This window comes from Peromyscus californicus, unplaced genomic scaffold, assembly GCF_007827085.1.
Source record: "Peromyscus californicus insignis strain IS unplaced genomic scaffold, ASM782708v3 Scaffold_17__1_contigs__length_78620276, whole genome shotgun sequence".
NCBI lineage: Eukaryota > Metazoa > Chordata > Mammalia > Rodentia > Cricetidae > Peromyscus > Peromyscus californicus.
In genome coordinates, this window is record NW_026294469.1 from 73128078 (window position 1) to 73142605 (window position 14528).

The 14528-nt window shown below is 44.3% G+C and overlaps 1 protein-coding gene across 1 annotated transcript in view; it reads right to left on the minus strand.

Annotated features, from left to right (window-relative positions):
* Window positions 1–4654: 4654 nt before the first annotated feature.
* Cndp1 (carnosine dipeptidase 1) overlaps window positions 4655–14528 on the minus strand; it is a 45677-nt gene continuing 35803 nt past the window's right edge. The window contains exons 9-13 of the mRNA XM_052741408.1: window positions 14366–14526; window positions 11977–12150; window positions 10235–10367; window positions 8282–8429; window positions 4655–6792 (exon numbers count right to left, since the gene is read on the minus strand). Of these exons, the coding sequence (XP_052597368.1) occupies window positions 6723–6792; window positions 8282–8429; window positions 10235–10367; window positions 11977–12150; window positions 14366–14526 (686 nt within the window). The 3' untranslated portion in view covers window positions 4655–6722. The remainder of the gene's footprint in view (window positions 6793–8281; window positions 8430–10234; window positions 10368–11976; window positions 12151–14365; window positions 14527–14528) is intronic.

The following is a 14528-nucleotide window of genomic DNA, read 5'->3' on the forward strand; positions in this document are numbered from 1 at the left end:
CATGTATGGGGGGTCAGAGGACAACTTGTGGAAGTTGGCTCTCTCCTTCCACCATGTGAGTCCAGGGGACCAGACTTAGGCTGCTAAGCTCCACAGCAGGCACCCTTACCTGCTGAGCCATCTCACCAGCCCCTTGTAGGAAATTTGCAAAGCTCAGTAGTCTGGTAAAGGCCTCATTGAGATGATCCTAACTCCTCTCAATAAAGACAGCAGTAATGATGTCCAGTCAGGAGGACACGTTATGGTCACATGGCCATCCTGTTCCTTCTGTCCCCTAATGAGCACTGGAGAGCTTTGGTGGCCTGCGTTGTTTTAACAGGCAGTCATGGAGTCCGTCTTTTCACTTCAAGCTTTGTTTCCTCTGCCATGGTGAACAGTCAAGTCCCACCTAGTTCCTCCATCCTTCCCTAGAGGGATCCGACCTACCTCACCCGGTGATTGAGGCAGAGTATGCAGAAGTCAGTGTTTTCCTCTGAGGCTCTCCTTTTCAGAACCTTGTATCCCTATTTTTACCTGCTGAAGTATCCCAGATCTCTGCCTTCTGGTTCTGAAAGTGGGGGTGTAAAGGGACTTTAAATAGCGCCGTTTATTTGATAATAATAACTTACAATTCAAGAGGAAGGTTGGTCATTCCTCATGACTAATTCCACAGTCATCTAACATTCTAGTTCCCTGACACATTTTTGTTATAACATCCAAATGCCTACTTACAATAACAGTGTGAATATGTATGTTAAACACCCACACTAGAATTTTAAATCTTAGCTCTTTTTTGAATGCTGTTTTGGTGAATTTCAATGTGGGAGGTAGGATAATTTAAAACTTCATATTTTCTACTATAGTGAAAGGCTTAATTTCTCTGACATGTTTTTTTCCCCATCTAGAATAAGGAATTACACTAGAATAGTGTTTTAAAATAAGATTTGTCGACATAATGGCATTTTTTCCTCTTCACTTCTACCCAAATTAAAATAGTTCAGGAACATTTATTTACTTATCATAACTGTTAAGAAATTATAGTCATTATATCTACCATCATTTTCCTTATAAATCATTCTGTGGAAAGAACGTACCATTCCATCCCTGAAGAAAACCCTCGTGTGTTCCTGGCTTTGTTTACCCATCATAAAGCTCTTGGGCAGCTGAGCAAAGTACAAAACATACCCAACCCAGTCTCCCTCCCAGGATCGCACTTTGAAAAGGCTTTCTTCATCATTGCAGAGTGGAAGTTATCTTTCATCCTTGGTGAAGAGTCTACAGTGTGAATGTAAAGTTGCAGACTTGATGAATGAAAGGGCAAAACAAACAGTGGAAACTTTCAGTTTAAATCTTCATGTTATGAGTGACAGTGGCATCATAAGTCAACAAGCTATACTACATTAACTATAGGCATATTTACATATTTTACATTGTTGTACATAGTCAAGATCTAAAACATTCATTATTTCATTAGCTACTACACATTCAAAGTACTCAAACTTAAATTGAAAAAATGCTATTTAAATATTTAACATTTGGATCAGGAGAGGTGGTTCAGTGACTAAGAGCACTTGCTTCTCTTGCAAAGGACAGGAGTTCAGTTTCCAGCACCTACAGACAACTCAGTCACTTATAATTCCAGCTCCAAGGGATCTGATGCCCTCTGCTGACCTCCACATACACCTGCACGTGTTCATGAATCAGTGAGACATACATATACGAATAAATAAAAACAAGCCTTTAAAATATTTATTTTATGTTGAATTCACTTACTATTAGACTTCTAAAGTAGTGCAGTGTCCTGTTTACTAAAATAGCATTAGATAGTCCTTTGGTTCTGCCATGTAACAGAGTTTGTTTGGGACATTGCTTATAGGCAAAACGATGTACCCACACAAGTGAGAAGGCAGATGGCACAGTACGGGCTTCACTTTGTGAGAAATCCAACGGACTCTGATTCTGGGTCAGGTGCTGTGTGTGTGTGTGTGTGTGTGTGTGTGTGTGTGTGTGTGTGTGGCGGACCAGCCCCCACACTTATTTACCTCAGGAACTCTTGAGGAATGAGGGATAAGAGACTTTGTTAGAAATAGAGAGTAAAGAAACAGAAAACACAGGACAGACTTGAGTGGGCCTGGATCTTTATCGACTGGCCCAGAACTTTATTCCAAAGGTCTATTTATAACAATGCCAAGGAATGGCGCAAAAGACCTCCCCCTTGCTAGTTACAGTCACCTGGTACCCAGGTCCGTGGTCCAATCAACCTCTTATGCAGTCCTGCTGGGTATAGCCACTAGGAAACCTAGTGGGCTCCAACATGTGTGGACCTTACAATGATGCAGACTCAGCTCAGCTTGCCCTTATCCAATTGGATGATTACTCAACGTAACTCTTGGATCAACTCATGTGTTGGTTGTTTGAGTAATTGTGAAATCTGCCAATTTTGAAATATTGGCATTCCGTGGAAAAGTGTTTAGGATATTGTGATGCTCATGTCTCAGGGGTCTTGTCTACACAAGCTACTCTGTGGCCACTGACTTAAAGAATGACCTCTGTTGGGTGACTGTTTCCTTTGAGTTGGACAAGATCATTGCTTTCTTCAATCAGAGTAGCTCGGGTGACCCATACAGGACATCTGTGTGAAGCATTAATCTCATTAATCTTTATCAATAAAAAATCAGGAGTCAAATACTGGGGTAAGAACCTGAAAGATCAGAGAACAAAGGGCAGCCACCAGTTGCTTCCCACCGCTTCCATTCCTCTATCCAAAAAGGCAGAGATCCTCTCTCAGCCCCCACCGTACCACTTCCTGTCTCCTCTCTGTCTACAGTCCTTCAAATCTCTATGGTCACCTAGTGGCTAGTTCTGCCCTCTGACTCCAAACAAGCTTTATTCATCAGAACACAATCAAAATATCCCACAATCCCTGGGGCTCCCCCGAGCTGGGTAAGAACTGTGAATATTCCTGCAGAGAAGGCAGAGACTCGAGGATCTTCGGTACTTGCTGGTCAGCCAGTCTAGCTAAATCTTGGGGCTCCAAGTTTAGGAGAAGACCCTGTCCCAAAATATAAGGTAGAGAACAACTGAGGAAAAAACTCAATATCAACCTCTGACCTCTACATGAATGCACACAGGTGTGCACATGTACCTGTACACACATATGTGTGCATAGATGAAGACACCATTACAGCTGGATCAATGGTGCTTCAACCAAGCCTGATGACCTGCGTTTGAGCCCCCAAATCCACATGGTCAATGGAAAGAACTGACTCCCACAAGTTGTCCTGTGGTGGCACTCGTGTGTAAGCACACACTAAGCCGATATCTGAGAATTAATGAGGGAACAGCACTATCCAGCCCCCAGGGGTTAGTGTGAGTGTCTCAGGAAACAGCAGACAATGAGGAGCCTCTAAGGCCACTCTTAATTGTTGAGGGACTGGAAGGATTAGGAGATCGGGGCTGTTGGGACACAGCTAGAAAGGGAGGGTGAGGCTAGCAGAGTGCATGGGGGTGATTGTAGGGAAACCTTGTGATCATTCTAAGATCTCATTGCCACTCCAGGGTCTTCTGCTGAATCAGAATGATACTTAATCTTCAGTGTGACAAACAACAACAACAACAACAACAACAAAAGCTGTTGTGTAAGCAGAAACCAGGAAGGAACCTCTGTAAAAAGCCAACAAAAGCTGTGGCAGTTTGGGCTTGGAGCTATGAAAGATAGTAGAAATAGAAGGAAGTGGTGGCTTTTGGGAAATGGAGTTAAGATAGATGTGAAGGAAGTTCCAAGGCTTTGCCATAACCCAGACGGTTGCCTATTCGCCGAAGTGAAGCACTCCAGAGAGGAAACAGGCTTAGGGTGAGCAAATGTCCATGATGTATGGATGATCAGTGTGTCCAATATGAAACAGGCAGAAGACTGGGGGATTTGGTTCTCAGATGAGGGGGCCAGCTGGCCACTAGGTTAATACAAAAACCAGAGGAGTACTGGATGTGCCTAGTGTGAGCAAGAAGAAGAGGGTTGGAGCAGGACCTCTGTGTTTCCTGACTTACTCTCCTCTCCCTGCTCATCTGCAGAGAGATGGCTATGATCACAGCTCTTACACAGTCCAGTGGACACTCACATCTGGTTTCCAGACTATTACATTCTATTTTTATGAATACAGCATGGAACCCAAACATTCCAAGTTCTTCTTAATTTCCTCCAGAGCATCTAGAATGCCCAGTTGGTTCTCAGAGCCCTAACTTCACAATACTTCCACATTAGTATACTACAAATACGAGCTAAGCTTGATATATTGCCCTCTTATGATACAGTAAGGTTGTACCCAATTGATATTGTGGTGGTTTGAGTGAGAACTGCCCCCATAGACTCATACATTTGCTTGATTGGTCCCCAGTTGAAGAACTGTTTGGAAGGATTAGGAGGTGCCTTGTTGGAGAAGACATGTCACTGGGTGTGGGGTTTGAGGTTTTAAAAACCCATACTAGCCGGGCGGTGGTGGCGCACGCCTTTAATCCCAGCACTCGGGAGGCAGAGGCAGGCGGATCTCTGTGAGTTCGAGGCCAGCCTGGACTACCAAGTGAGTTCCAGGAAAGGCGCAAAGCTACACAGAGAAACCCTGTCTCAAAAAACCAAAAAAAAAAAACAAAAAAAAACCCATACTAGCTTCCCCACCCCTGTCCCGCACCTGTCTGCAGAGCAGGATTAGCTCTCAGCTCCTTCTTCAGCACCATGCCTGCCATGCATGCTACCATATTCCCACTATGATGGTAATGTAGTAACCCTCTGGAACTGTGAGCAAGCCCCAATTAAATGAATTCTTTTATAAGAGTTGCCATGATCATGATGCCCCTTCACAGGAGTAGAAACTCTTAAGACAGGAATATTACAACATGCCCCAGGATAGGATATATGGAATAATCATGTAACCTGTATGCACATATTTACTTAATAAAAATTTGAAAACCAATATTTAAAATTTTAGTTACCCTCAATTTTTTGCCTCCTTATAACTGGCTAATTGGCTTGACCAGTAACTAGGATGGTTTTCTTACCTCTCTGTATGTGTAATGAACTTTAATGATACTTTCTTTTAGGATCTCACATTGCAGCCAAGCTGGGGCAGCCACGTGGCTCAGAGTGGGGTGGAGAACTTGAAGAGACTCACTGAGTTCACTCAGACCATGGATGGCAGAGAAATATGAACTCTGGACTCTGCAAGATTGGCATTTCCTAGGTCCAATTCTCTACCCTCCTCCCCTTCCCTCCTGTGTTATTAACCAAGACACTGTTGGTCTCATGGAACCTGCAGGGATGAGATTAATGAATATAGTATTGTTTAGTCTCTCACAACACCTAGAGCTCACCAACCAGCTAGACAAGCTGGCGGTGAGCGCCCACCTGACTGTCATGTCCTTTAGTGCTGGGATTATAACTGTTTGTCACTGCACCTAGCTGTGTGTGAGTGCTGGAAACCCAAACCAGGGATGCCATGCTTGTGCAGCCAGCATGTCACCCAATGAGTCATCTCCTCAGCCACCAAACTTTAATGTGATCCAGCAGATTTGAAAAGTGATATTTCAATAGCTAGCAGATGAAGGAAAACATGTTATGGATTGTTTTCATTTGGAACCACAAGAGAAGCATTTAAAAAACTAAGCCTTCAAGTGCTTTTCTATTAATATGATATAAATAATGAATTTATCAAGATTGGTTTATTTATATATACTCAACTGTAAAAAAAGATTAGCTTTTTGTAGTGTTTACACCATCAAGCCTAATCAAGTCAAACAAGATGATGAACTAAAATGATTAATGAATGCAGATTTAGCAGAGGGCTTTAGATTGAGAGTGTCTTGCTGATGTCAGGGTTGATTAGTTCTCCATCTAATGCTGATGCTATTAAAAGCTTTGACCAATTCAGATATAGTCACTGAGTAAAATTTCAATGGGGTGAGAGAAATCCTATCTGGGCAAATTCTGCCGGTAGGATGGCAGGTATGCATGTGTGCAGGGAGTGGGGCTTTATTGATGGGCTGGGAAGAATGGGAGCAGAGGAATGAGCAGATGGCATCAATCATGGCAAAGGCGAGGAAGTTTGGAATTAAAGAAAATCACAACGATTCCAAATGGTGTGTGGATATGAATATTGATCATTTCAGCGTCAGAATGTTCAAGAAATTGGAGGGAAAAAAAAAAACAAAGGGAGGCGGAGGCAGGAAGTTAATACAGTGGCATGCCCCAGTAACTTTTCTAAAAATGAATCCATGGGGAAATCACTGTAGCCAGTGGTGGAAGCCATTGCTTTCCTTATTAAGAGAACAGAGGCAAAAAGTGGTTCAGGACCTGAGATCCTGGGTGGAAGGATTGGGCACCATAGTTCTTCAGGGCCTACCAGTAAACTGGAGGATTGAGCGAGAATCTAAATGGCTGAAGAAGTGTCCCACTTGTGCTGGGAGGTTGTGCTGATTCCAGTTCCAGCCGGCTGCACTGGATTTGGGGGAGTGAAGGTTCAGGTTGCTGTGACTTTGGGAAGGTAAGTGACAGAAGGAATGTTAAACCGTTTCAATGTCTGTGTCTTTCACATGTTTTATTACTGGTCCAAATGTCTCAAGACATTGTAAATGGGGAGGAACAAATACTTTCCTGGATTGACATTATCTGAATTTTTCCAGCTCCAGCTTTGCCCAGGGTCTGAGTGGAGAGATCTGTCAGTGGGTCAGAAGACACTGGACGGCACCTGTTCTCATGAGTGCTGCTTTGACAACTCCAGGAAAAAGGCAGCAAATAATTTGGACCCCTGTATGTAGTTCCACCTAACAGAAATATAAACAAGGAAACACATTTCCAATCACAAATGAAGGAAAAGCAGCTAACCATGTCCACAGAAAAATTGTATGTAGTATAAATCCAGTCAATCTAAAATATTTAGATTGCTTCTGTATTTAGCATTAGCATTTAGTATTTAGCATGCTTTTGAGATCCTAGGATCAAAATCACTTGTTAATCCAAAAGAATGACATTATTATTAAAAAGATGAGATCAGAAGATAAGATCACCAGATGTGGTTTGCACACCTGTAATCCCAGCTTTTGGAAACAGAGGCAAGATGATTGCTGCAACCTCAGAGGTCTACACAGAACTTTCCAGGCCAGCCAGGGGTGCAGAACAAGATTCTGTCTCAGGATAGCAAGCAGAAGAAAGAAAAGGGGGGAGAGGGGAGGAGAAGGTAGGGAGGAGGAGAAAGGAAAGGAGGGAATTAATCTCGGACTCAACTACAGAAGTGCCCATTATCTTTGGTTTTTGCTTTATCCCCCTGCCTCAGTCTCTTTGGGTGCTAGGATTCCTGGAATGCACTGTCCCAAATGGCTTTCTTGAGTTTCTCAGAGTTTCTCTGGCTTCTTATTTTTGACATGACAGGGATTGAAGAGTCAACCATTCTTGTTTCTCACTTATTTGGAGGTTCATATAATCTGTCAATATGTTCATATCAAGCGTTGCTAAATATTCTTTGTTATGCACCAAATGTCACAGCCTCCAAATCCGTATGTTGAGGCCCTAACCTGCCATGAGCAAACACTGGAGGGACCTTCCAATGAAAAGATGATTCAGTTAAATGATGCCTGAGAATGTGCCATAATCCGATGGCGCTGGTGAGTGTACCAGGGAAGAAACACCAGAGCCCCTTGCTTGCCTGCAGGCAGGACCAATCCTTTCCTCCTCCTCACTACTTCCCTCTCCCCCTTAGCTCTAGTTCTGCCACATGAGGACACACCAGGAAGGCAGTAGTCTGAGACCAGGTGTGGTAGTTTGAAAGAAAATGTCCCCCAAAGAAGTGGCACTATCAGGAGGTGTGGCTTTGTTGGAGTAGATGTGGCCTTGTCGGAAGAAGTGTGTCGCTGTGGGAGTGGGCTTTGAGGTCTCCTATGCTCAAGCTACACCCAGTGACACAGTTCACTTCCTGTTGCCTGCAGATCAAGATATAGAACTCTCAGTTCCTTCTCCAGCACCATGTCTGCCTGCATGCTTTCATGTTCCACCATGATGATAATGGACTAAATCTCAGAAAGTGTAAACCACCCCACTAAATGTTTTCCTTTAAACGAGTTGCCATGGTCATGGTGTCTCTTCATAGCAATAGAAACCCTAACTAAGACACTAGGCTTAACCTGGTGTTCCCAACCTAAGGAACTGTGGGGAGATAACCATCAAGTCTTTAGGCCACCAGGTCTATTATTGTCTTGTCTCATACAAGGCTAATGGACAGGCCCCCATGAATTCCCCACCTTCACAGGGTCAGCTCACCTGTTGATCTTCTCATTCTGAGAGTGCTCTCCATCATCCACAGCCCCCAACGGGAGCATCATTACACTCTTTTGTGTAATAGCCTGGAATAATTTAGCAATTGGAATGGTTGACCCATCCTGGATCATATCAGGATCTACTCCAAACACTGAAACACAGAAAAAGGGGGCAGTAGACTAAATGATGACAAGACTACCTGTCACTAACCTTGAGTACAGTAATGTGTGCCTTTCTTTATTTCTTGGGATCTTGTCATGTAGCCCAAGCTGACATGATATAGTTCAGACTTCTGATAAACTCATGAACTATATCATGATATTCATGATATAGTTCAGACTTCTGATAAACTCAAAATCCCCCTGCCTCCTAGGTGATAGACTTAAAAGTGTGTGTGACCATACTTGGCTTAAATTTTTAATTTTGAACCAAGGTGAAAATTTTAGAATTGAGAGAAATTGCAAACATAACATACACAGCATTCCTATATAGCACTAACTCTTCTTTCCTCCATGTAAGCATCTTATGTAACTATTGTGCAATAATCAAGAATCAGAAATTAACAGTGATATATGTTTCTTTATATATATACATGTTTTTTCATGATAAGGTTTCTTTGTATAGCCTTGGATGTCCTGGAACTAGCTCTGTAGACCAGGCTGGCCTTGAACTCACAGAGATCCACCTGTTTCTGCCTCCTAAGTGCTAGGATTAAAGGCATGCACCACCATTGCCTGACTTAACAATGGTATATTTTATCTACTATTGTTGTAAGACTTTTCCTGAAAAAATTTCATTCACTCTAGTCAAGGCACCAACATAAGAAAAACAATTCTACCCAAGACTAGCTTGGTGTCCAAATGAGTTCAATTGGTGTTAGTTGCAAGAGCATGGACAACTTGCAGGTAGCTACAACACCAAAGAAAAATCTCTCCTTACACCAGGAATTGTTAACCATCATATCAAGTCATGGAGGAGCATGGCCTCTTACATCCACTGTGAAGATGTCCTGTGGCATGCCTTCTGTTGCAATTCCTCCTTTCACTGTCTTTATAGGAGCTGAAATACCCCATCGTATCTCCCCTGCTATGATGGATTAAACCTCTGAAACTGTGAGACAAAGTAAATCCATTCCCTCTCAAGTTGTTTCCTCCAGGTACTTCTCATGGTGATGAGAAAAATAACTAGCACAGTTCTCTTTCACAAATTACTTCATCTCTGTAAGCCTTCATTTCCTCTGTAAACTGGAGAAGGCTGTTGTGATGACTACAGAAGTATCAGGTAAGAAACATCCTGTGCACACAATACTGTGCCCTGTGTGGTGGTTGATCTTAGTTGTCAGCTTGACTGAATCTGAAATCAACTAACAGGGAAGCCATGGGGTACTCCATTGAAGGACATTCTTATCAGGTCATCTGAGGTGGGAAGACACCCACACACACACACACACACACACACACACACACACACACATCCCTGAGATGTGGATGGCACCTTCTGGTGACTTGGATAAAGGAGACAGAGAAAAGAACAGAAAAAGGAAGCATTTTTTTTCCTGTTCACCTTTCTTCCTGCTGTCAAGTTCATCAACGCTGTTTCTGCTTTCCTTTGCTACCAGAACCCAGCCCCTCTGGGCTTTCAATGTAGTCAGAAGACTAGTAGGTCTCCAGGAATCTTCCAGGCCTTTAGAACCAGGTTAGCACCCAGCCTCAGGGACTAAGCAACTACTGAGTTCTTGATCTCTCCAATGTGAGGCAGCCCTTGTTGGAAAGTCCAGACTGTGTAACAAAAGGCAGCCCAATAAATCCCCTTTTATATATACTTATTCTATTGGTTCTGTCCCTCTAGATAACTGCAAGTGATACACGTTGGATAAAGAGGACAGTTGATATTTGAGTCTTAAAAGTACCTTGGCCCCGCTGCAAACAGGTGAATCAAAATATCTGTAAGGCCCACCTGTTTTAATGGCTCTTTTTGCTGCGAGGTACTGAGCATCGTTGATGTTTGCAGTCCATGGGTGGAGTCCTACTACCATAGAAACAGTCATCTTGTTGGAACTGTTTCTTTTGGAGAACACAACTTCGAGATGCTGCTTCACCTAGAAGGTGACACTGTCAATAACAAGTAGAATGCTGGGCTTTGCTTGGGCAGTGGGTACAGTCTTCCACCCGGAAACCAGAGGAAACCCTGACCTGGTGAGTTGGAGCATCGTGAGCCTTTAGGTACGCCACTGGGTGTGTAACAGTGACACTGGGTGTGTAACAGTGAACAGGGGCTTCCAAGGCTCTGGGCTTTATCCAGAGGGGAAATATGTGCTCTAATTGCCCTTCAACCCGTGTACCTGCACAGTCCCTGATCCATAGTGTTAGCTGAGTGATGTTTGCTGGAGATTATGAAACATAATCCACATACAGCTCCTCAATTGCCGTGTCTTTGGTTTTTGATCTAGTAACACTCTAATGACGCTTTGGGAGACATTACACATTCTCGAAAATTCTGAAAAGTGGGAGCAATTCCAAGCTAAACGGTGAAGGAGACATGTTAAGAAAGGGCTTTACTCCTTTCCAATGGCTGCTGAGGAAACCCTTCCGGTGGGCTCCAGCCTCAGAAGCACAGCTTCCTTTCATTCCTTCAGCTAGCACTCATTAGCACCAGGGTGCTGGGGATGTAGCTGCGAAGGAGACAAGGGAGTTCCTGCCCTTGTGGAGTGTGTATCCATAAGATAGAAGAGTGGTGTTTCCTAAAGGGAAGGAAGCAGGAGGGAAGGACCGAGGGGAGAGGGAAGGGAGGACTGAGGGGAGAGGGAAGGGAGGACTGAGGGGAGAAGGGAGGACCAAGGGGAGAGGGAAGGGAGGACTGAGGGGAGAAGGGAAGGGAGGACTGAGGGGACAGGGAAGGGAGGACTGAGGGGAGAAGGGAGGACCGAGGGGAGAGGGAAGGGAGGACTGAGGGGAGAGGGAAGGGAGGACCGAGGGGAGAGGGAAGGGAGGACCGAGGGGAGAGGGAAGGGAGGACCGAGGGGAGAGGGAAGGGAGGACTGAGGGGAGAGGGAAGGGAGGACTGAGGGGAGAGGGAAGGGAGGACTGAGGGGAGAAGGAAGGACTGAGGGGAGAGGGGAGGACTGACTGGAGAGGGGAGGAGACTTTTAGGATGCAATTAGAGCACAAGATAAGAAAAGGGGACAAGAGAGTTGAGAGCTCGGGGAGGCATGGAGGTATTTCCTGAGCTCTCTGATTCAGGAGTCTATTTCCTGCTAAACCAACTCGAGGTAAATTGATAATGGGCTGATAACTCAGACAGATAACTCCTTCAGAGAGCACTTTCCTCACAGTGGCTGCCTTCCACACTCTGGCTTCAACTATCATGAGCTAACAAATGATCGGGCTTGAGGTTTTCCAGCTCCAGCCAAGTGTGGCCAGTTACCTACTCCATCTACGTGTAAAACCAATCTTGCCTTTATAGCTAACATCTAATTTTTAAAAATTTCCCATCATCGCAACTTCAAGTGGCTATTTATCTGGCTTCTGTAACTGAGGAAAGAGGTTTGCACAGAGTAAGGCTGACGCTGGCTTCTTGACGTTTGTTCCGTTCTTTTGTGTTAGGAAAAAAAGTAACTTCGGTAATAACCATAGAATGGCTCCACTTGCCGTGGTGTACGGGACTCAGAAGTGGCTCTGCTGGGCCTAGTGACAGCAGACACTTGTTACCTGGTTTTCCACCACAGACAGATTCATGTGAGGGACTAGGCGGATTGAAAATTTTCCGATGACTCGACCGGGGATGACTGTTTTTATTCCAGGCTCATCAAACGCACCCTCGATGCCGTGGATAGAGAGAGACGGATACCTCCATAGGTGTATCAGGAGTTCCTCCTAAGTCATGCAAAGAACATATGACTAAAGCTCAGAGGAGGGCTGGGGCTGTAGCTCAGGTGGCTACAGTGCTTGCCTACCGTGCACAAAGCCCTGGGTTCCGTCCCCAGTACCACATGGTCTGGGCCTAGTGGTAGATGCCTGCAGTCTAGCATTTGGAAGGTGGAGGCAACAAAATCAGAAATTCAAAATCATCCTTGGCTCCTTAGTGAGTATGAGACCAGCCTGAGCTAGAAGAGATCCTGTCTCAAAAGAAAAAAAAAAAAAACCCAAACCAGGTGTGGTTGCGTACACCTTTAATCCCAGCACAGAGGCAGGCAGATCTCTCTGAGTTCAAGGTCAGCCAACATGGTTCACATAATGAGTTTCAGGCCCACCAGGGATGCATAGTGAGACATTGTCTCAAAATAAATAGATAGATAGACAGACAGACAGACAGACAGACAGATAGGTAGATAGATAGATAGGTGAATAAATGAAGAAAGGATTAGGGATATAGCTCAATAGTAGAGCACTTGATTAGGATGCCCAAAGGCCTGGGGGCATTCCCCTAGCACTGTAAATAAAATAGACCTCAGCTGAATTAAATTGCTCAGATCTCCAACATCCGTGTCCCTGAGACCCACTCATGACCAGTTAATTAGCATCAAGTTAGCTATGTCTGGACTAATAATACAGGCAGGACATGAGGCTTCTTCCCCCTGCTGCCCATACTGCCCATGCTGCTGCCCTGCCCAGAACGTCTTCCTGTCTGAGGGGCTGCTTCAGAAACTGAATCCAGAGCCAACGAGATGACTCAGTGGGTACAAGCACTTGCCACAGAAGCCTGGCAACCTGAGTTTGATCCCCAGAACCCAACTCAAACAGTCCGACATGGAGACACACACCTGTAATCCCAGCGCTTCTGTAGGAATACAGGCAGAGATAGCTCAGGGGCTAGCCTGGAGTATGCAGAGTGGCAGAACCAAAAAGAAAGTCCTGCCTCCGTGAGGTAGAGGGAGAGAAATGACTCCTGAAAGATGCCCTCTGGCTCCACGTGTGTCACACGTGTGCACACACACACACACACACACACACACACACACACACACACTACATTAATAATAATGATAATAATGGAAAAATAGTTTAGAAAGAAACTATATCCATTTCTAACCAGGGTTATACACTGATAATGAATGTAGCAAATTTCATTCTTCAGAAATCCCTAAATAAATCTTCAATATTTGAGCCAATTTCTTTCTTGTGAATTTTCACAAACTTAGTCTGAGGGAAGGACTACAGTCCCAGAGATATCCATACCACTTATCATCAAGGTTTTGCCCTCTCTGGGCAGTTCCTGGGGAATCAAACACAGGTACCAATACCTGAGCAAGAAAGCATTCTTTTTTTTAAAAAAAAAAGATTTTCTTTTTTTAGTTTATTTAGTTGTGTGTGTGGAGAGAGAGAGAGAGAGAGAGAGAGAGAGAGAGAGAGAGAGAGAGTGAGTTGTGCCCATGTGAACGTGGTACAGTGCCCAAAGAGGCAAGAACAGGATGTCAGATCTCCAAGAAGTACAGTTACAGGTAATTGTAAGCCTCCCAATTGGCATGCTGCAAATTGAACTCAGGTCCTGTGCAAGAGCAATTCATGCCCCTAACCATTAAGTCATCTCTTCAGCCCTCAGCAGGCAAAGTATTCTAAAAACAAAAAAGAAAAAGAAAAAACGAAAAAAAAGAAAACAAACAAAAATTTTAAATTCTTCAGGAATTTCTGCTCCAAGTTCTAAGCTTCTTCACAGCACAAAGGAGGGATGCTCTCTGGCTTGCCCATCAGCCCTGAAAGGTCTTGGTAACGCCTGAGAAAGTGAACAATTACAGGTGTTGGAGCCAGTGTCTCAGGCAGTGGCTCCCAATCTTTGAACATTCGGAAAGCTCAGCTCCCTGAGGAAGTGGAATGGGATTTAAATTAATAAACTGCTGTGGAAAGACACCAGTGTCGAATGAGTCATTATTCACGGTTAGATGCCTGAAGCCTGTACCAACTGCTCCCTAGGACTGGCTGATCTAGACCAAAGGAAAGTGACTATGGATATCAAAATCTGCCCGGGATTTAACCTTTGCCTTGTGTTCAAAGACGCACAGATCAACACTGCGTGGTGCCGATTAGACACTGGGAAAACATGATTTGGGAGGAGCGTTCCTCTTTCAGAACATGGGTGCATTTAAGATTATACCTTGGTGTCAAACAGAAATTTCTCCACTTGGCTGCTCTTCCGGTATTCTTCTAGGTCCAGATCAATGTTTTCATACAGTGTTTTTTCCTCCTCTGCAAGAGGAGCCATTTGATCATAGATTCCCGGAATCAGGATGTGGCCCGATGAATCCACCAGGCTACCT